Source organism: Pempheris klunzingeri, chromosome 16 (assembly GCF_042242105.1).
Source record: "Pempheris klunzingeri isolate RE-2024b chromosome 16, fPemKlu1.hap1, whole genome shotgun sequence".
NCBI lineage: Eukaryota > Metazoa > Chordata > Actinopteri > Acropomatiformes > Pempheridae > Pempheris > Pempheris klunzingeri.
The window spans coordinates 16,932,518-16,955,362 of NC_092027.1; the positions used below are offsets into that span (position 1 = coordinate 16,932,518).

The 22,845-nt window shown below is 42.5% G+C and overlaps 3 protein-coding genes across 3 annotated transcripts; all 3 read left to right on the plus strand.

Moving 5' to 3' along the window:
* The first annotated feature begins 259 nt into the window (after positions 1–259).
* Positions 260–5,620, plus strand: gjb9b (gap junction protein beta 9b). Its single transcript, XM_070846280.1, has 3 exons — positions 260–342; positions 3,507–4,008; positions 4,501–5,620. Exons 2-3 carry the CDS (start codon positions 3,619–3,621, stop codon positions 4,927–4,929), a joined length of 819 nt encoding a protein of 272 aa, XP_070702381.1. The 5' UTR covers positions 260–342; positions 3,507–3,618; the 3' UTR covers positions 4,930–5,620.
* An 877-nt stretch (positions 5,621–6,497) lies between these two features.
* On the plus strand, positions 6,498–11,520 carry pef1 (penta-EF-hand domain containing 1). The gene is made up of 5 exons (XM_070846500.1): positions 6,498–6,576; positions 7,624–7,873; positions 9,412–9,567; positions 10,117–10,260; positions 10,417–11,520. Exons 1-5 carry the CDS (start codon positions 6,556–6,558, stop codon positions 10,644–10,646), a joined length of 801 nt encoding a protein of 266 aa, XP_070702601.1. The 5' UTR covers positions 6,498–6,555; the 3' UTR covers positions 10,647–11,520.
* Positions 11,521–14,158: 2,638 nt separating this feature from the next.
* smim12 (small integral membrane protein 12) lies at positions 14,159–16,294 on the plus strand. Its single transcript, XM_070846586.1, has 2 exons — positions 14,159–14,230; positions 15,256–16,294. Exon 2 carries the CDS (start codon positions 15,284–15,286, stop codon positions 15,548–15,550), a length of 267 nt encoding a protein of 88 aa, XP_070702687.1. The 5' UTR covers positions 14,159–14,230; positions 15,256–15,283; the 3' UTR covers positions 15,551–16,294.
* The last annotated feature ends 6,551 nt before the right edge of the window (positions 16,295–22,845 follow it).

The window sequence follows — 22,845 nt, forward strand, 5'->3', positions numbered from 1 at the left end:
TTGCTTACCTTTTCTTCTGCTCCAGCTATCATTATCACTTAATTTTCTATTCCCATGTCCAACTGTCAGTTAAACTGTTTCTCTTTTCTCTCTCTGATGATATCTCTCTATTACTTCTCTGTCTTCCCTGGAAACACCCTGAGGCGGGTCTGCACATGCACAACAAGTCCAGAGTGGAACTGCCACTGTGAGAGTATGTAAATGTCTGTATGCGGCGCTCCACCCTTCCTTCCATTCCTGAACGTTGCCAACCATGCTCAATATATCCAGGTGAGACTATGTCAGTAAAGCCAGCCGAGACATCAGCAAGCACCTCTTTCATACTGCTTCTCTGGGTCTAAGGTAAGGGGCTTTGTCTACATTTAAAACAAGCATTAGATCATTTCAACTGACGTAATGTGGATGGATTTCTTTTTAATTTAAGATGAATATTTGGGAGGATTCAGGAGGACAAAAGACTAGTCTAGACCCCTCAAGTCTAAGAAAAATGGACGATAAAAGGGCAAGACTATTGTTCATTTTATTCCCTTTCTAGCATTCAATGAGGGAAGATCTTGTGTGTCAGGGAAAGAGTTCAGTCCTGGCGCGCACAAAAGAATGAGATTTGTAAAAACAGATAACTCGAAGCTGTGAGAATAAAAGTATACCTGACTGCTTTTGCTTCACTCCTCCGGCTGATACGTGCTACCTTGAAAAATGGAATAAAGTCAGGTTGAAGGTAAAAATGAATGACAGAAAAAAAATGAAAAACAGAGTTTGGGAGAAGAATTTTTAAAAAGCCGCAGAAGAGAACTTCAACCCCACCTTGTTAGTCAGGAGCACTGGCTCATACAGACAGTGTAGTCTTGGTGGATAGGAACGTATTTGCAACTAGCTCAACCTGTAGAGCAAGTCACAGTTGAGGATCTATCACTGTTTCAATGCTGTGGTTAAGCACACAAGGAGACAAAATGGGCATCTGTGCTGAGGATCAAGAGAATTTATAAGTAAAGGAGGATTTTGTTGACACATTCGGACATGCCTGCCTAACACCTGCTGATATACCTCGTAAGAATCAAAACTCCATGTAAGGCTCTTAATAAAGCCAGGGGCTTGCACAAGAGCTGTGTTTGCTTTGCACAAATAAGGCTCTAGTAGGGTACAAATAAGGTACGGATATTGGAATCAAGTGCATCGGATATCGGGATCAAATGCATCGCATAACCTGAGGTTTCTCAGTTCAGAAAGCGTGATATGTCTCGTCTGTCACAACAACGAAAAAGACAAACACACGGTAAAGAGATAGACGAGGCCGTTCGCTGTCGGCAGGGAAGCCAACATTGCAATCTAGAGCAAATAGGAAAACAAATTGTGCTCCAGCTTTGCCATCTCCCTGAGACAAGATATATGCTGTTGTCTAAGGTTTTTTTTCTTTCTATCCGGGCTGAATGTCACCTCAAAGTTTGTGTATGTGTGTATGGCTGTGCGAAATTGAGAGAAATCACACTGATAAACCACATGCTCTGTATGTTTGTGCAAAGGCTATGAATCACAATATACATGTATTTTTAAGGGTGAGTGTTTTTGTGTCTAAACATGCAATTTGGGAATTTGTCAGACGTCTGTTTTTATGCCCGAAGATTCAAAACAAAGATGCACCCGACAGCCTTTTCCCCAAATGAAACTGAGGAACGTCATTGTCCCAAAAGCACAGGCTGAGGTGCATTTTAAGATTAATACCCCGGCTTGTATTATTCACTCAGGAGAGGTGAAGTATAGGTAACATCAGTCGAGATTGAACCTGTTTGGCTTTCACTAGCCCGTGGTGTCGGTCTGCAGGCGTTCATTGAGTCAAGTCTTTTTATGCTATGTAATTGAATAGTCAGGAATGGTAGATGAGAAAGAAAATAGCAACTGATTTGACAGCTCAATATATCTACAGTGATGCCAAAATGCTGAAGGAAAGCGTGTCAGAATTCAAATAGTCTGGCTTAGATGAGACCGAAGTGAAATGGAACAGCGAGCAGGGAGGCTGTTATCCAACTTGTTCCCTGTCAGCAGTCATCAGAATGAGATGTAAATGTATAAGAGGGGCATTTCTTTCTGTTGTCGAAGAGGAATCCTTTTCAGAGTCTTAACCCTAATGTAGAGTCCCCGGCCCTCCTTATGCTCACTCTTACATAACAAAGCCAAATATGTATTTCAATGGCCCCTCACTCAACGGTCACACCTGTCGCTCCAGAGCTCCCAACCCTAAGTGAAGGTGAGAGTCCCTTTCAGATTTTAATCCCACATTCTGCAATGCCATGCACACACCTACATGCATAGTTCACACACCATCAAACCCAGGAGAGGGAGAAAAATGAGAGGATACGCGTGTGGCCAAAGAAATGTGAAAGCACACCCACACAGAAACATGGAGCCAGACAGACTTTAAAGTCTGCACACGATCGGACCATTAAATCCACATGCTAATATTTCAATTTTTCCCTTTCTCTCTCCCGTGGCACAATCATGGCATGCTTAATGTTCACAAATGAAATGCTGTTGCTTCGCAGTCCTCTGAAGAACCAAGACTGGCATTTGGGATTACAAAGATTTCTGCGGCAGCCTGATCAGCCACACTGTTCAAATAGCTGACTAATAGAGTTGAGAGTACTGGTTTGTCTTTTCAGCATAGAGGAGCTCAGATGATGACTCACTCATTTATGTATAATGAGTCTGTATTGAAAAGGTAGCTCTGTGTAAATAGGAATCGGCTGTGACGGGGAATATGTTTGTGAAAATGATGTCTGGTTGTTATGTTTCCTCACCGCTGATCACCATTTGAAAATTGCTTTTTTGTTTGTGATTGTTTTTTTCATTGCTTCCTCTGGTTTGGGAATGACACAACAGAAAAGTTGCATTAACCTTATATGTGCTGTGTGTGGAGGATTACACAGTAATGTAATATAATTGCAAAAAAATCGAATCTAATTTGAAATCAATTATAATTGATTGTTCACTTTACATGCATGAGGAGCATTACTCCGCCTGTGCAAAAAGTTGTGTTAATATCTCCTGCGGCTCTGGAGGAGCTTAGTGATGTCACCAGGGTTATGTCGCCTTGGGCTTGGAGACAACAGATTTATTATGCAACAGAAATGCTGCACTATAAACTGACAGTGTCTTGTTTGAAAGGTGTGGGCATTTACCAGGAAGGTAACAAAAGGTGCTGTCTGGTTGCATCATGGGAAATGTAGGATCCAGGAATTTACACCCAGTTTTAGGAATTAAAAGTCATAATATCTCAGCTGTTGAGTTTAGTCCATCTTTTTAAATTTGTCTCTCTCAGATTAAGATGTAAGAAGTTGTGTTATATCACTGGAGCATTTGAACCCTCACTAAAAAAAATTGCTTTAAAGAATGACGAAGATGAAGATAATGTGCTATGCTCTTAATCTAATAAATGGAAAGAGAGTATTTCACTTTTAAGCGCTTAAATTACTCTCTTTTCTAATCGACTCTGTCATTCGTCCATTGTTCAGGTTCAGATTATCAAGAACTTCATCGCACCGACCCCACCTGGTTTCCTGAGGAGCTCTTTCATCTCCCCTCCAGCCTTCTCCATCCCTTCCACCACCTCTAAAGGCAGCAGTCATGAACTGGTCTGCGTTGGAGGCTCTCCTCAGTGGGGTCAACAAGTACTCCACTGTGTTCGGCCGCGTCTGGCTCTCCATGGTCTTCGTCTTCAGGGTGATGGTGTTCGTGGTGGCGGCACAGCGAGTGTGGGGCGATGAAAGCAAGGACTTTGTTTGTAACACAGCCCAGCCGGGCTGCAACAACGTGTGCTACGACCACATCTTCCCCATCTCCCACATCCGCCTGTGGGCCCTGCAGCTCATCTTCGTCACCTGTCCATCGCTGATGGTGGTGGGGCACGTCAAGTATCGGGAGAAAAAGGACATGAAGTACACTGCCTCGCACAAGGGCGCCCATCTGTATGCCAACCCTGGGAAGAAACGTGGGGGGCTGTGGTGGACATACCTGGTGAGCACAAAGGGCTACTTAATTTTATTTCTTGCATCTCTGTAAATGCCACATGTAAAACACAGCAGTGCTTTTGTCTTGACCAAACTGAAGTTAGTCATTGTGAGGAATGTCAAATATAATTGCCATGGATGAGCAACTATGCACCAAAGGGTAGAGAAGACATTTGTATAATTATATATGATTTGTTTTCTCTGATCACAAGAAAAGGCGCTGACAGCTTCCTTTGCACCATTTCTTTTGCCCAATCAAAAACAAGTTTCACCATCCCTCCAAACTGGACTGGAGCTGTATGAGTTATGAGCTTATAATAGTTTAAAATGCTGTCTTGCTTCCAAAATGTATTATTCTTCCAGTTGTTATCAAACTCAGACCAGCAGTGACAGAAAAACCACCTGGATATTGTTTCATCGACAGGCAAATTAACTATTGCCTCATTTATTTTCCTGAAAAATGTGTCTCCCAGTTTAACCCTCATTTGTTTTTTCATAGGTAAGTCTGATTTTCAAGGCAGGCTTTGATGCTGGCTTCCTTTACATCCTGTACCACATCTATCATGGGTACGACATGCCCCGCCTGTCCAAGTGCTCCCTGGAGCCGTGCCCCAACACGGTGGACTGCTACATATCGCGTCCCTCCGAGAAGAAGATCTTCACCCTCTTCATGGTGGTCTCCTCTGCTGTCTGCATCTTCATGTGTATCTGTGAGATGGTTTACCTCATCTGCAAACGCATCCAGAAACTCGTCAGGAGGAAGACTGAGGCAGACAGGAGGATGTTCGTCGAGCATCACGAGATGTCACCGCTGGCAGCCCCCAGGTCAGAGTTCAGGTCCAAAACATCAATCAGAGTGGATCCTACAGTCTCTATCCAAAATCTCAGTAACATCAAGGCTGAGGAGAAACAACCTAAGGAAAAATGATGGCCAGCATGGCAGCAGTCATGTTGGAAAACTGAGCAAGGTACTCAAGGGACCACTGCAAGGAAATGCATTCATCAGACCCCATGGAGAGCTGCTGCTCAACACTGAAGACATCCATCAATTTAGGGACTTAAGACAGCGTTCTGTAAATATTATCAACTTAAATGACTTTCTGCAGGAATGGGCACCTCACACATGGAAATTAATCCTTATAAAGGATGATTTCAGAGAGGGTAAAGGGTTTTAGAGTACTTTTTGGAATGAGTTTGTGTTGTGAGTGTGTGGATGCTTGACCAGTTTAAGCCGTTCTATCTGGTACTCTGTAAATAAAACTATAAAATGCTGAAAGAAGTGATGTAAATGTAAAGTGAAAAAAGAGTGAACCCTTTCCCTGAACATGCACACTGCCCCTTAATGAATGAAACAAGATGAAGCACAGAGTGTGCTTCCTTTAGGGGAACACCATAATCAGCAAAAATCACTTAAGGGCTTTTCGTTCTCAGATATGCAATATGAATAAAAAGCTCTTCATTGTTCGAGAGCCACTTTGACTCCTGTTGAGAGCTGATGATCTCACACTATTAAATCTGAATTGCTTAATGAAGGTATGATACACTTTATGAAGAAATTCATACCACTGAAAAAATTATACTACGTGTCCTCAAATTTGTTTAAATTTAAAAAAGAATGAAGTAAGATGTCAGATGATCGTATATTTTGTTTTACACTTTGTATTTATTACTGTGATCTATAAAGCAATCTCAATCTTAATATATTTCAGTGTGTCTCCTTTATTTATTTTTTAAAACTTTTTGCAAATATCATACATGAAACTACACTGTTGCCCATAAAGTTGGAATAAAATGTTTTTTACCTCTTCTCATGAAATGATTGTGACAATGTGATTTATTCTTGATAAATAAAGTGTATATCTTCTCAACTTCATTGATCAAACTCTTCCAAACATATCACAGTGAAACTTAAACCACAATTAACCTTTGCAAACTGTGTATTCAGGCTTTAACTAAATTGGGGGTATTGAACAATTATTCCAACTTTATGGGCAACAGTGTATCTTGTAGCTTCCACTTAAGAGTTACAAGTTTGGGATTTAAGATACATTTTGGGGACAGGAAAGTTATTATAAGTTGTTATTTTGTTTTTTTTTAAAAAAAAGATAAGAAATGATAAAATACTTTAACATAAAACAATGGTTAAAAAGCATTAAGATTATTATTAGACTTTACTTAAGATGGGTTGTTCTAATGGATTGCGCGTTGGTTAGTCATACGAACATCATTGAGTGATCTGAATGAGATTGAGACATCGAATAAAGAAACAAAAACATGTCCTACCAACAGGTTTCTGTAAAGCCAGTACTTATTATGGTCACAGCCAGTGACTAACTCACCAAGTATTGGGTTATATTCATGAGACTGACAGTCAGAGTGATTCATGCTTATTTGCTCTGTCGTCATCGCTTTTCCACTCTGCCGTCCAATCAGGAACAAGGGACGCGGGTGCGGTTTTGACAGACCCGGAAATGCACCAATAGTGACGCTGAGCCGGACGGCGCCGTGTCCTCCCTCACTGCTGTCTTGTTGAAGGAAGTAAAGTCTGTCAAACATGAGTTTTCACTACGGCCAGGTACCGAAATACTGCAGTTTTCTTGTGTCTTTGTTCATTACAGTGACGTGTTAACATTGTTAAGTAACTGTAGCGTCTGTGTTTTTGCCTTGATACACCGTAACTAATGGTTTATGTTTTGGAAACACTAGTAACGTTAGCTGTGCGTTAGTTTGCTACGGACAGTGATAGCGGTGTGGCCAGCTGCTACATTCAGTATCTTACGTAGCTGTGTGCTTTACTAACGTTATAGTCATTTAATTTGCGCTAACAATGCTGACATTATAGCTGAACGACATAGAACTGCTGTAGCTTGTGTTCCCGTTTTTTAATTGACAACAGCCGTCTTGATAAGTCCTTGTGTTCTCATTCGGAGGTTACTGTGTTTTTATGGGCAAAATGTGGCTTTAGGTTTTTCTTGAAGTGGTGGGAAAAGTATCCACATCCTTCCAAGTAGGAGTATTGATATTTAACTCTAAAGGTGTTAAAGTCATGCTTACAAGTACATAAGTATTATCAGCAAAGTTAAAGCTTCAAACTACTGACAATGGCCCCTCCCTTGTCTCATATTTGGCTTTTCTATTAAACAGTCACATTATTGTTAGTAAGCTGTATTGAAACTTTGAATAGAGCTCATTTAGCCTATTTTGTATCCTGGGTAGCTACTGTATCATATTTTAGGTACCAACTACATGTTTTGTAAGTAAACTGGCTAACAGGCTAACTGTAGCTGCCAGATGAATATGTGAAATCTCTATATATGAAATCTATTAGAGTACAAAGTAGTAGAAAATGGATACACACAAGTTCAACTACCTCAAAAATAAAGTACGAAAACAGTGCTTGAGTAAATGTACACAGCCACTTGTTAATACTGGGTAGTGAGTACTTCTACTACCTTAAGTCGTCTATCTGTGGTACTCAGATTTTAATACTTAATAGCTGTTGATGACTTTTTTCATCTCACAGGACAGGATATAAGAGGTTCAGTCCAGCCACCCACAGCCCAGTTCTTCCTTGTATTTATCATGCAGTCCCAGTAAACGTTGCCCTTGTCTGTCACTGTAGGGCTATCCAGCAGGAAACCACCCACCACCAGGTGCTCCATACAGGGGAGGCAGTGGTCCCTATGGGCATCCCCCCTCAGCTCCGTATGGAGGTGCAACAGCTCCACCAGGGGGGGGTGCGTATGGTGCTTATGGAGCCCCAGGTCAGGGAGGGCAGTACGGGCATGGACCAGGGGGTGCCCCCGGCGGGCCTTATGGGGGTTACGGGGGACAACCTCACGGAGGACCTTATGGACAGCACGCTCCTGCAGGTAACTATGGGCTAAGACTGGAGCTGTGTAAACTTGTGCTTGTGGGAGTTGAACACGCGTTCTCTGAACACGAGGAGACTGCAGATAGGCCCCTCGCTCCCCTTTTTCATTGCCTCTCTCTCCTTTTCACTCCCCCTCACTCACTGGTGGCATGATGGATAGAAAATGACTTGCGTTCCCAGACAGTCATGTAGAGACAGGGTTCAGTTTGCGCCCCTCAGCAGGATTACACGGCTGGAGTGATGACTCCGGTAATACTGAGTGAGGGCTAAACAGAGTAAGAGACAGATGGGTAAAGAGTGTGTGTGTGTGTGTGTGTGAGTGTGTGAGTGTGTGTGATTACCCCGTTTCCTGTAGAAGCTAAGCTTAAGTCAGAACCTGATAGCCTATGTTGCTATCAGTCCCCACAGGGACAGAATCCATCAGGGTCTGGCCTAAAGTGTGCCCTGTCTCTCTCTCCACATTCATTTTTCTGACAATCAGCCCTCGTTCCACTCCTCCCCTCATCTCGTACAGCATTCCCTAACCCTCCCTTTCTCTTCCTCCATGTATTCAGGTAATGGCCACTATCACTATCTCTCTGTCTCTCTCACAGTGATGACTTCTCCGCAGCCCTGCCTTGACCCCGCCACTACCTTTTTCATAAGCTGTGCCTTTCTGAAACCCAGAGCATTTATAACTAAGGTTTAAGAGGTTTTCTTTTTCTTTAACTGGTTTTGCAACTGTAGGGAGATTCATTATTCATGTTTCCCATATTGGAAGGTTATGCAGCATTCAATTAATTAGATTGGACAGTGGAATTGTCATAGTTATCAGCTATTTCCAGCTGTCACAAACCAGTATTAGACACCTGATGAAATGTGTTTGTTGGTATAATCTCACACAATTGTTATGTTTTTTTCCACACATTCTTCCAGCAAGTGACATGTTAATAGTGTATCTACTACCCGTTAAAATCAAAAGCATGGGACTGCCCTTAGTAGTCGGAATTATTCTTAGCACATCATTTATATATGAAGTACATTCAGTGTTCTAGTCATTGGATACTGTACTGTTTTCCAAATCAGTGCCGTCTAAACCCCAAAGCCAAGCACAGATGTATTATTTTTTATGATCAAGTTTCTGCTTGGCAGAGTCAGTGAAGTTTCCACTGTCAGACAGCAGAATCGAGTTTCTTCATCTCCAAGTAAATAAATGATTATTTTGCATCGGTACCAGGCAGCCGCTTCATTTCCAAGAATCCTCTCCGTCTTATTCTTTGCTCTTTGAGTATTTCTTTTTCCCACATATATCTGTTGTTCCTCAAAGTCTGAGAGCTTGAGTGAAATAATAAGCGGTAAGAAATATATAACGACGGGAAACGATAAAGAGAATAAATCAAAGTAGTTGGCTCAGACAGATTGAAGAGGGAAAGCAGCGATAGAAGCAGGAGCACGCAAAGAAAACAATGCTGCAGTGATGGGCATCTTCAAAGTCAGTCTGCAGCAGCGCCCCTTTCTTCGCCATCCTATTAATGCTCTTATTTCTCCTCTCTGTAGGTAACATCCCTCCTGGTGTTAACCCAGAGGCGTACCAGTGGTTCCAAAGTGTTGACACCGACCGCAGCGGCTTCATCAACCTAAAGGAGCTGAAGCAGGCACTTGTCAACTCCAACTGGTCCGCTTTTAACGACGAGACCTGCCTCATGATGATCAGTGAGTCACACAGTTGCAGCCAAGCGAAACGCTCAACAGAGTCTGAGTCGATGAATTGATTATAAATGCTTTGACAGTGTGTCTTGAGGCAAAGAGACGCAGAGTTTAACTTTGCAAAATACTTTTAGAGACTACAGCAAAGAGGAGGAGGACGTTATTTGGGATAAAACAAATGACTTCAGGAGTGGGAGGGGTGGCTTATATATGCGAGGAGCCCCCTGAATCTCCCAAACTTCTAAATAGAATTTTCTTGTTTGTAAAAGAAGAGATTTAGGCAGCAAAGAGTCAGTCTGAAAAAATGACTGAGTCATGTTTGTCTCTGTGCCTGTTAGTTAGAGTCTCCTTACATTCCAGCTGTATTTGCCAGAGGGTGACTAGCGTGCTCCATCACTATCTCGAATGAGAAACGTGTGACTTGTGTTTGCTACCTTTTAGATAATTCAAGGACGTGGGACACATGCACGAAAATGCACATCGTGTCACAATAACCAAATAAAACAGTCTGAGTCTCGTTTGGCTGAGCGTGCTGTGTTTTGCATTTCTTGTTAGACATGTTTGACAAGACGCGGTCAGGCCGAATAGATCTGTTTGGCTTCTCGGCTCTGTGGGACTTCATGCAGCGGTGGAGAGCGCTCTTTCAGCAGTACGACAGAGACCGCTCAGGCTGCATCAGCGGCACGGAGCTACACCAAGGTAACCAGTCAGCTTGTGTGTGTGTGTGTGTGTGTGTGTGTGTGTTACAATTAGTTTAGTTTAAATGTAGGCTGAAGAAAACCAAAGACTCTCAGAGACACAAAATTCACTCCCATGTTGTTTCTCTCTCCTCGGCCCTCCCCCTCCTCTGCTCAGCCCTTGCGCAGATGGGCTACAACCTGAGTCCCCAGTTTTCTGAGGTGCTGGTGCGGCGCTTCGCCGTGCAGGGCAGACGGCCCGGCATCCACCTGGACCGCTTCATCCACGTGTGCACCCAGCTCCAGCTCATGACCCAGGTGTTCAGGGAGAGAGACACCAGCATGACGGGCAGCGTCCGCCTCAGCTACGAGGACTTCCTCTCTGGGGCCATCACCAGGCTCATGTGAGCCTCACTCCACCGACAGTCCCTCATGCTGCGGACTCACAGCACCATTCCATGTTCAGGTCTTATTTTGGTCAGTTTTTAATGATATGTTTACAGCACATCAGCCAGTACACATCAGTCCATGGCTTGTTGCTGTAAGTAGATACCGCCAAACATCGTGCTCCTGAATGAAGTTCAGTGACTGCTGTAAAGGTAGCTACAGCCTTTCACGGAGGGCTTAACATTCACAGGAAAGTGATTGTGGCTTCATTCATAGACTGAAGTTCCTAATCTTACCAGAGATGCCTTGGAGACAGTCAGCAAGTCTCTTGTTTACTAGCACCAGTAAAATTCTGAATAGTTAAACCGAGATACAAGAGAGCACCTGTTTACACACGCTGGTTTAATTCTCTGAATGTTGGCCTGACAACCCCACCGACCATATGCCTGTCAGCACCGAATCAGCGCAAAGAGTTAAAGAACAGCACTTTAACAGCAACCTACGTTTGACTGCGTGACAATGATTGTGCTCATCTGCAAATTTCAAGTCCTGTGAATTTACTCACACGCAGCAGTCACATGTTCCTGTGCCATGAAAAGGATTTCAAATTTTGAATTTAATCTATATGCATCAGCAGTATTCAGCATTTTTAGATCTCCGTGCAGTAGTTGTTGCTTTGTATTGCAACATGTCTAATTGAGCAAAAAAGGGCCCCAATTTTATGATATTAGAACGATCCTACTCTCACACTCATTGTGTCATTAAAGCTCTGCAACTAAGTGGAGTGAATTTGTTTTTAAGTTTTGCTGAATTGCACTCCTGTAAGCCACTATCAGCTATAAATAAAAACTAATTATCCGCGACCGAAAGATAAGTGACCCAGAAGCACTAAAAAGTGTTCCCATTATTGGTTTGCCACTTTCACCTCAGTAAAATGGGATTTTAAGTGATCAATGTGATCTAGTCGTTTATCATTAAATACACTCCGCCGATCAACCACTAAACATGCCACAATGGTTGAAATGCCAAAAACAAATAAATGCTTTTGTATCACGTTCTGGTGTGTTCACATTCTTGACTGACAATCATTCACTGTGACAGTTCCACACGTTTAGAAGAACTTTAATATATTATAGCAAACTACATACAGTGTTTAACCTGTAGAGTGTATAATAAGAGTGTGTAATATATAAAGAGAATATAATGTGCATCCGGCACATAACAGTTTACTGTCAGTATTACAGCTTTAGCACATTTTCACGAGCTTAGCTTATATTTTTTGGTGTAAAAAGCAAGAGAACAGTAATCGTGAGTACTTGAATAGAGTAAAGAATATTTAATCTCAGCAAAAGTGCGGCTGTTAATGCAGCAGTCATTTCCAGTTGAAATCCAAACCCTACTCGCGGCCTTTGACCTCAAACGGCTGCTTGTCTCTACCTTTGCAGAGGGCAGTTTGGCTGCACAAAAGACCTTCTGTCCTCTGCTTCCACATCTGTGGCTCCACTCCCTCACCATCTGTTACTCTGCTTGATCACAGCCTGTGTTAAGAGCACTCCTGCTTCACCTCGTCTCCTCCCAAATCAGACGCAATCCATCAAATTCTCCTGTGCATCGGTCTTGGTCGTATCCCACCTCCGTCTCCTCCTCTCACCTCTCCCTCCGTCGATTTCCGAGGCAGAACGTACGTGTCTCTGTGTCTTTAAGCACACTTTGTGCCACCATCCCCCCCCCCCCCCCCCCCCCGTTCTGTTGACACATCACCTGAACATGGATGCGCTGTGGCCAAAAGTGCACCATGCTTGAAGGCTATAGAAAGTATTGCTTTTTTTCTGGCTTTTCAGCAGTGATTTAACGTTAAAGTCCTGGTTGTCATTTCCTGTGTAATGAGGAAATTTCCCACCTCACTGACCATGCCTGACATCTGTAATTAACTTGGGCAAATAGAGTAGGTCTATAGGGCCTCAGTCAGCGAGGATGTGACGCTCCACTCTGTCAGCTCCAGTTTGTGATTTGGATTGATAAGATGGTTGTATTTTTACATAAAAAGCTTGGCTAGCGCAGCTCTAAATCTGATTTACTAATAAGCAGGAGCTGATGAAATAATCCTGGCACTGCTAAGGTAGCTGGTAAAGCAGAACTGGCACTAGTAATGTTGTTTTTCCGCAGGGGATGAACACATTTCACTTTATCTGACAGGTCTGATCAAATGCCAGCACTGGCAACTACAAGATGGACAGCGCAGAGGGAGGAACTGCTTAAAAGAATCATTTTGAAGCATGAAGCGTAATCACCCACACAGAATCCTGTTAATCACAATCATTTCAGCATTCATTTGAAGTAACGACGACATAAAGATTTGGATACCGCTTCAATTTTTTTAACCTTCTGCAATCGGCACAAATCATCAGCGAGCCTGGACTGGTCATCGCTGCATGACAGGCTGCATTCCAGTGGCTATAGATCAGCCCTGTGCCCTGCTCACTGCGTTTTAAGGAAAACCTTTAGGCCTGGGAGCTGAAATATCAGTGTCATCGATCATGTCGAGGTCTGACACTTACTGATTCATTACCCAGAAACTATAGTCGCATGGAGGGATATTTTCTTCCCAAGATAGTCTGGGATTTATGGTTTCCTGCTGGGTGACTGAAATGTACACAATTTCTCTGCGTCCCCCCATAAGCAGAAACAAAGCTTCTGAATCTGTCTGTGTCTTTATACAGTATACAAAGCCTCTGAAAGTGGCTCTGTCTTTATATGCCAAAATGTTATTTTATAAAAGAAAACTATCTTTTCACTTCGGGGGGGAGGGGGAGGGGGGTAGCTCATGCCTTGTCAGCATACGACACAATGCTGGTGACAGATCTGTCAGCCTCTCATGAGTATTCCTCGAGAGGAGGATTTTGCCATTGATGTTTGAACACAGAAAGATTGTTTTTTTGTGGTTCAACAGCTTGAGACGACATCTCAAAAAAAATCATGCAGGGAAATTGTTCAGCTGTTTTAATGCTTACATAACATGTTACCTGATCAATGGATCACTGAGTCTGACCTCTAGTTTCATTTCCTGTTACAGTGAGTCCACATTTTATTGATCTTAAATTTTGATTTTAACGTATGTGTCTTTACTTACTGTCTATAAAGTAATTATTGTAGCATTGTAGTAGTCAGTATTATTTATTTATTATTAGTTTATATATATAGCACATTTCATATGACAGACGAACCTTAATATGCCTGAAAGTAAAAAGCAAAGATCACATGTGACAAAAAACACATAATATAAAACATATAAAGTAAGAATGTATTTTTCTATATGAAAACAATTCAGATAAAGATATAAAAGATAAGAGGCTATAATCAGCACCAGTAGTGCTTGCAGCAGATATTGTTGTGTGTCCTTAAACAAGCAAAATGCATTCCTCATGTCAGCAGTGTGCTGTTTTCACCACTAGGCGGCGGTGAAACACAGAGGAAAGCGCAGCTGAAACCTTCTTATTTGCAGCAAAGTGACGCTCATCAGCCAATCAAGTGTAACCAGGAAGGACACCGGCAGTAACACGGAAGTTGCGTCCATCCGCTGCTGCACCAACGTGCTAACAGTAGAGGTGAGTGAAGGCTAATGAAACAAACGAAAGTCATTATCGAAATACTAGAGAAGTAAAGACCACAGGGGCGTTTTTTATACCGAAGGTAACGAGTGCAGGCTCAGCTTTAGAGTGACGGTGCACGGAGTGTGGACTCAGTGTTACTTATCATTCAGTTCACACAATGTAGCCGGTGACTAGCAGCTCTGTAGGGCGACTTAAACGCAGTGACGCCAGGTAACGTTACATAATACAAAACTTTGCGTTGGACCTGATGAAATGTCAAAATTAATCATCACGTTTTCAGACGCTGTGTCAACTTCGCTCGGGCTCCTTTTGGCTGTTTGTTACCGGCTCGCCGACGCGGGCCCAAACTCCATAACAATTTCGACCATATAATTTTCTTAGGTCGCGTACAACGTTAAATTTACGACCTTGGACATAAATAAACCCACTCTCTGAATCTAGGAGAACATCTTTCCATTTCGGCAAGGAAACAACAAACGAACAAACGCAATTAATGGTAGAATTTAATCTTGTAAATATTTAACGACAGCTGGGTTTCAGTCGAAAGGACGTATCGTTTTTGACCAAAACGTTAATGTTGCCAATAACATCAACCTTGATGTAGTTGGGTTCACTTTGCTAGTTAGGTCGGGGTCTTATATCAGCTGTTCAAATATAAGTAAGCGACGTCACACTCAGGCTCTCCTCGTTGATTGGTTTTATAAGCCTTATGTGTTGTTGTTGTGAGGAGGACATGAGAAGGACAGTGTGTCTGGTGTCTGGTGTCTTCACTCAGGCATGAATACCCTTCAAACAATCCTGTGTGTTCAAACACCTCAGTTGGTTGAAAAAAAAAAGAAGTGCTGATTTCTCATCATGTCCAATGAAGTTTTGATTTGATGATTTAAAATGTGAAAACACTTTCTCAGCCGGTTCTCTCCTCTATAGTTCCCATGTTCCCTCCCACCATAATACTGTAAACACCCCTTAATGTAAGCTAGATTGCACTTACCGCGTTATTGTTTTTCCCCCCTATGGAGCACCTGGGAGCCAAAGTGGCGTGCAGTCATGTGGCCTGTGGTGTGGACAGCGTTGCGGACCTATGCCCCTTATGTCACCTTCCCCGTGGCCTTTGTGGTGGGAGCAGTGGGCTACCACCTGGAGTGGTTTGTCAGGGGGACCCCTAAGCCTCGCGCGGAGGAGAAGGGCATCCTGGAGCTGAGGGAGGAGAGGAAGCTGCAGGAGCAAGTGGGTATGGACAGCACCCAGGTGCTTAGCCTGAAGGAGAAACTGGAGTTCACACCTAAAGCAGCCCTGAACAGGAACCGGTCCTAAGAGAGCCGACCCTTGTGGGTGTGAGAGACTTACGTTTGCCCTTTCTGAGCCGGAGGGAAGTGCATTGGGAGCAAAGGGGGGCGCGATTTAAGAAGGCAAAAACACTCATTCCTCCCATTCACCTCAGCCACACATCCTCAGTCCTGGCTCATCCAAAAGCATCAGCTACAAGGAGTAATTAAAAACAGAAATGGTCTTTTGCTGAGTCAAATATGGCTTATATGTGCTGTATGTAATACTTCCACCCTCCCTTCGATGTTGTCTGTGTATCTACCCATAACTAAAGCAAGACACTGTAGTCACAGCACGTTGAATATGGAGCCTCTGGATGTCTGATCTTTTAACTGATGACCAGGTTTTTGCATTTTGCTGTTAAACCACACACGTCATTTCCTGCTGGGAAATTATATTCACATTGCGAGCTTGTCACAAAGCGTTTCTCCTTTTTAATCTTCTCTGTATGTTAAGGCAGGACTTCTGATCGTGAACATTAAAGTGGAGAAAGACCCACAGGTGTTTGTTGTAGTTCCCTTTATCTCACGTAACCTTTGATGGCATGTGACAAAATAAGCCAGCAGCGTGTGAGGTCTCTCAGGAAGTTTTAAGCTTCTTAGTCCTGCTGTCTGGAACATCCACACGTTACTTTCATTCTGGAAAGTCTGGATGATTTGCACCCTAAAAGTGTTGATTGTGTGTGTTACTGAAAATGTGATCAATAAAGAAAAATTACGTTGATATGTTAAATGGGTATTCTACTATATTGTGGCATTTCAGTCAGTGTTGGCATCTTATTTCAAGCATTATCTTGATAAATGTTCATTTCAGGTCACTTGTGTCTCTGCAGCATTGTTTCGCATTCAGGTCTGAACAAACGTCTGACTCCACTTGATTACGAAACAATGCTGCAGCCAAAGGACAGAAAGTAACATCAAAGTCACAGGAAGGAAGTAATGACTCTGCTCATTCAGCTTCAAGAAGGAAATTGTTTTCGAAGGAACACTGTAGCAGAAGCATAAATGTGGAAACCGTCAACTCGTTCACCTTTTTTGGAATTTGACCTGCGGATCCAGGTTATTATAATTAACAAAATACTGAAACTAGGTGTGAAAAAATATTTTAGTTAACTAAAATGAAAATGAAATTGGACTTTAGAAAAGAATGAAAACTAACAGAAATTATATTGTTTACTTAAACTGTAACTATAGAAAAAATGGCTTTAGTCTTTGTCAATTTGGTCAAATGTGTCCACACAACCAGCAGGAGGAGGCATTGGTGCCCATGTTTACTGAGACTGGGATGTCTACATCACTGGGAGTCAACTGCCTTTAAAAAGTGCTTGTATTGGATTGTTGGTGCTGAACTTATTAAATAGACCCCCCCCCCCCCCCCCCCCCCCCCCCCATTATTATAATAAAAAAGAAGTAATATTGAAACTATGGGTTGAAACCATTTAATTTATAGTTTACAAGAGGGTAAATTATTTAACCTAAGCAGCACAACACTGCTGAAACCCCTCACTGTGTAACTGTACAGCTCATACCAGCTAAAACTCTAACAACACCAATAACAATGCAAGAACTCGTGAAATGACGCTCGGATCATGAATCTATTGCCCCAGTGCATGCTGGGAGGCTGCCCAGCGCACTTAACCTTATGTAAGTGCAGCCAATCATATGTCAGAGTGCTGATTGAGGTTTTAACTTGCCACTTCATGTTGTTTTTATTTCAAATTAAGAGCGGGCTGTCATGTCTAAGATTAACCAGCCAATCCAATAACTACCCAGTTAGCTGGATGATAATTGACAGGATCATTTTTAGCCGGTTAACAACGCGTCAGCCTGGATTGGTCAAGTCACATTTCAGGAACAAGTTCTATCGCTTTAGAATCAGCATGTGGGGTTAAATCTGGATGGCGTTGTCAGTGGAAGTGCATAATGAAGTGCAGGCCAGCATTGCTGCGGAGACTGATGCAGTGTGTAGTCCTTATTCATGCGTTTGGATGTAGATCACACTTGGTTCTGCTGTCATGTGTAAACAGCATAGATATATGAAAACACTGTTTTTGATACAGGCATCAGTCAAACAAAATGAACAGTTTTTTCCCCTCACAATCCATCAGTAATGTCACTGATTTATTAGTAGTCCAAGAAAATAATGTAAGTAATGAATCAAATAAAGTTTTATTATTTGGAACAATATAATATGACTTGTTCAGCAGTGATGTGCCCTTACCTGACATTTACCCTTCATGTGTAGGCAAAAAGAGGAAAAAGTTTCCAAATTTCAATAAAGAATATCTTTATTATCCTCATCACTAAAACAAGAGCAGTGATGTGGTCAGGGAACAAAGACCAGAATAGGAATCCACCATTGATTTAAATGGAGAAGTAATCAGTGTTGTTAACAGCAGAAAATTAGAAACGTTTATGAAGGTTTGCAAACCGAACATGCGATAGCTCACATGTACTCTGAGCGAACTCTAACAGTTATTTTGTTGACACTTTTACTCCAGTCCCGAAGCCTTTCCTGTGTTAAGTAATGAAACAGAAAGGTCCATCTCTCCCACGCCCCAGGGACTCTCTTAATGGATGATAACCTTTCCAGTTTGCCAGAATAAGTTCTGCTACGTTACCCCGCCAGTTAGTGAGATGGGGAAAGATGATGAGGCCCAGATTTACATTGGCACCAGAGAGCTGAATGCTGTGCTATCGGCAGGCATCAGCTTGTGCTCCCCTCTTAAGTTTGCTATCAGTGGAACGACCCGCTCCACTCCGGTGCTGTGCGTGCTTAAAGTGGCAATTGCTTCAAGCTGGTGGAAGTTTCCATCTGAAACTAGTGAGGATGGAGGTGAGGCTGCAGCCGCAGTATAGTGAGAGAGACTCTGTTAACAAGGGAGTGTGGTGTGTTTAGGTGTGTTAAAGGTGTGTGCGTCCTCCTGGGAACAATCAGAGGACAGTCCGCCGTCTAACAATGGACCAGCTCCTCAAAACTGGACAGTACTGTGGGAACCGAGCACCGAGGCTCCTGGGAAAGGAGGGGGATGTTTGGAGGTGCTCCATTGTTCTTGCTGGATGATGGGGATAATGGGTAAGGGTGATGCTGGCTGTTCCTTTTTTCTTTTTTTTTCTAACGAGGTCCAATCCAACATCCTGAGCGGACAGACTGGAGACGGTGTTCCCTCTGCTGCAGAAACAATGGAGCTGTCTGCCTGCTGGGAGGGCACCACATCCCCTATTAAGCAACCACACACACAATACACAGAATCCAGGAATACAAATATGTCCTATATCAAACTTATACACAGACAAGAGGCCAAAACATAAACACATAAAGGGAAGTCAAAGTAAAAACATTTGACGGTATATTCTCACAGGGACAATTAAGGAATGAAAAATTAACTAAACCACTCTGACGGTCAGGCTGCATATAGTAATATGGTTGGAGTGGCCAAATTATTCTACTAAATCAGATGTTTCTCAGAAAAAGATACCAACCAAATATTGGGTTTAGGTGAGCTATAATATAAATAATAATGTAATATATTATTATTATATAAATATTCCCACTATGTAAAAAGTAAAATTCTTCCAGATTTTTCTTTCAAATTGAAAGATGCTGATTATACTTTATAAATTTTTTCTCTCCGACCAACATCTTGATGTAAATTCAGTCCGAACTTCCTCTTTCATAGTTTCTAAAGGATGGTTGCACTCTCCATGCATATTAAACTTTAAAGCTGCATCGTTTTTTTTTTCCTTACAGCCACTTTGGGGCAGAAGAACAAGCTGAGAACAGAACATTGACAAATTATCACCGTAAAGGTTGTTGTGGTGACTATTTACATTCTAGAAGACATTTAGCAGCATAAATATTAATTTTGAGCTGTTTTTTTTTTGGTCTATCTGATTATCCATTCTTCACTCTTGTGCTTCACGCTGCACTACGCTCGCAAGCTATTTGATTGTTTGTTGTTTGGTACTGAGTAGGTAGCATACAGTCTGTTTAGCAGATTCTTTTCACTGAAAACATCTGGAAACAAGATTTATGAGAGTGAGCCAAAACTAAAAAAGTTGTGAGACGTACAGCCAAAACAAAAACTGAAAGTCGTTAAAATGCTGAGAGGGAGAGTGTAGAGTTGGGCAATAATTCTCTGTGGGTTTGTCACTATAAGCAACTCCTTTTATGTTGCGTTTAATCATCTGACTCATTGTAAATATAAAAATACTGATTAGTGCAGCTTTAAATGAAACACCCATGACATTAAACATGAAAGAACCCACTCTGCACATACTCATATCACAACTGCGGTACAACAAGTACTAAAACCTGTAGCTTGACAACTAATAGCTTAAGCAACACCACCAAATAAACGTGCAGTTTATTCAGATACCCCACCCCGACTCATATACACATACACACTCTCTACATGCTATAAATCTTAATTGACTCCAGCAGCACAGATGGCACTTTGCCCGTTTCCTTGATCCTTCACTGGCGTTTGATGGGGAGTCCGTGACATTAGGTCACCGAAACAGAGGGGGGACGGGATAAAACAATGCAACAATGCCCACTGCAGCCCCATTGTCAGGGTGAACAATCCCAAACGGCCAGTCCTTGGGGAGAAACAATACTGGAGCAGGAAACAGATACAGACCCACTTCCTGTCCAGAGTTTAAATTTAGGTACTGCTCAAAAGATTTTTGGTGTTGTGTTGTTAAGTAACACAAATGCCCAAATTAAGGACTGGGTGTTGGGACATGACATTGTTATGGATACAGAGAGAGTCGTGTGTCAGTATTGTGTGTATGTGCGGTGAATGAAAAAAGGAAGTGGGCACACATACACACACTTAAACATAAACATTAAAGCCTGAAAAGCTTTTTTTTGCTATGCCAGGCACATAATTTCCAGTTACATCCAAATAAAGAGATATTGCATAACTTCAATAACATTATTCCCCCTGTGGCTTTCTATTTTCAGCACTGCTGGTCCCTTGTTTACACACACACATATATATATGTGTGTGTGTGTGTGTGTGTGTGTGTTTTTGAAAGTCTGCCATGAGATCACATTGGACTTTCTTAACTTGAGTGTGTGTGTTTGAGAGAGATTCGCAGGGCTTTTGGCAGCACAGCTGGCAGGAAGTATGACATCAGAGCAACTGGTTTGGGCAGGCCTTGCACATAGGTGGACCCTTTAAAGACCCTGCAGAGCCTGGTGCAGGAACCTTCCCTAAAGGAGAGCTGCCTGCAGGCTTGACAGTTGGCCTTTTATAAGACATGCTGGAGCCCGGAGGCTACTCAGTGGCACTTTGAACTGCTTTATGGTCCAAAAGCGGTTGTACAGTTGCATGTGTGTCCATCTGTGCACGTGTGTGTGTCTGTGTGTGTGCGGTCATTCACCAAACTGCAAGATAGCCTTTCTTTGTGTGTGAACGGCGGCATGTCGCTTCACCAGCAGAGTGAGGAAGTGCATCAGCAGTGATTTCAACAATGTCAGGAAGCACAGTCAGAATGGCAGCTGATCCCAGAGGTTGTATTCATAACTGTTGAGGATGACCTGTCACACAGACTCCCACTGATTTTATTTGTGCAGCTATACACAAACAAATATCACCATTGTTAAGTTTGTTTTTATTGGAATATCCTCTGAAAGCAGTGAGTATCTAATCTGATTGCTCTGACTTTGGGAAGCAGCCTGGATGTGAATAATAGGTCATTAAACCAATGAATGAATGACTCTTACCTGTGTCATGTTGTTCTGGCTGAGGAACATGTAGCCAAAGCAGCACTTTCATTCAGGAGCTTGATAGGAGGGCTGCATTTTTTCCTTTCGGGTAGATATTGACTGTAGAGAAAAAAAAAAGGCTGTTGGAGCAGCAGATAATCTGCACCGCTGTTTTCCTCCTGGAGGTTTATATTTGCTTCACTGAACAGGAGGTGAGAGTTTACTCTGTGGAAAGAACAGAGCAGGGCGTTTGGCCTCTCTTTCCCATAAGGAAGATGGATGCAAAAGGGAGCTCCGCTGTTCCGCTCCTGGCTTTGGTTGGCAGGAGAACACTGATATGGGTCGCCCCATGCAATCTGTTCCATGACCCTCTGGCTTTTTGTGAAAACACACACATGAACAATCACATGGACGCATGCATGCTAGTGCGCTCGCATGCACCCACCCACCTGGACTGAGATAACAAGACTGCACGGGAATGCCAGCCAAGTTCTTGTGAACAGACATTGAACTGGGCAGCTTGAGCAGGCTCTGTTTGGATTGTTCTCTCAACAATATCTGCCAGTTTATCCTCGACACAGGGAGGGGCTGCGCACAGTAAAAAACGCATTCCACACAGAGGACTGAGGAATGAGTCTTCCTATTATTATTAAATCATAAAACAATGTGATAAAATCCAGCAAAGGAACAATAAGGTCAGATTCTTTTTAATTTCTCTTTTTCAGATGCTGGTTGCAGTTCTCGTTTGGCCTCGCACAGCTCAAGCTGTTCATTTTATTAGAACCTGTCTCGCTTAAATTTCCCATAAACCCCCTTTCCTGCTATAGATAACTGCTTATCGTCATGGAGACAGTTCGGTAAATTGCTGGAAATGAGTGCCGTATTGCAGAGTGCTGCAACTGCCGCCCCGAAAAGACATATGGCTACATTCACTCGGAGCCTGGCCGAGCACCTTTGTGGAAGATGCTGACTTCTGGATTTTATCAATTGCTTTCTGCGAAAACAGCGTTAACAGTTAGGGCTCCCCAGGGGATATTAAATAGAGCCAGCCTAAAGTGCTGTTCCACCTTGTATGAACTTTTACTGGCATATAATTGATGCCTTTCTTCCCTGTACAGCCAGAGCAACAGATTTAAAAACAGCCATTAAATCAAAGTTATTTCCCTCCATTTTTTTCCCCCCTCGGGAGGTTATGCTCATGATACCCTGTAAGGCTCATCCACTTTCTCCTTTCTGCTGTTCCCAAAGCATTTTCTCTTGAGTGATTCAGTGCCTCCATATTGTGACAGTATTTGGATAGCAGAAAGTGTACCATTGGACACAGAAGCGCCACACACTCCAGAGACATTTTGCCCACACAGAAATCTCATCCCTGTTTTCAGAAAGGAAAGGGAATAAAACCATGTACACAAGAGATCCACATGTACGGAATGGCGTGTCTGTATAACATCTACAGTGTATTTCATATAGCACGAATGATGCATGATGGGATTGAACAATGTTGATTTTCTGAGCAGTTATATCATAAGTAAGAGTCATTGTTAATTTGTACTTTAAGCTTTTTTTTT

Coding starts and splice junctions, on each gene's coding strand:
- smim12 (XM_070846586.1), top strand. CDS start 15,284: ATGTGGCCTGTGGTGTGGACAGCGTTGCGGACCTATGCCCCTTATGTC.
- pef1 (XM_070846500.1), top strand. CDS start 6,556: ATGAGTTTTCACTACGGCCAG. Junction 6,577..7,623: donor TGAGTTTTCACTACGGCCAG/GTACCGAAATAC, acceptor CTGTCACTGTAG/GGCTATCCAGCAGGAAACCA. Junction 7,874..9,411: donor TGGACAGCACGCTCCTGCAG/GTAACTATGGGC, acceptor TCCTCTCTGTAG/GTAACATCCCTCCTGGTGTT.
- gjb9b (XM_070846280.1), top strand. CDS start 3,619: ATGAACTGGTCTGCGTTGGAGGCTCTCCTCAGTGGGGTCAACAAGTAC. Junction 4,009..4,500: donor GGCTGTGGTGGACATACCTG/GTGAGCACAAAG, acceptor GTTTTTTCATAG/GTAAGTCTGATTTTCAAGGC.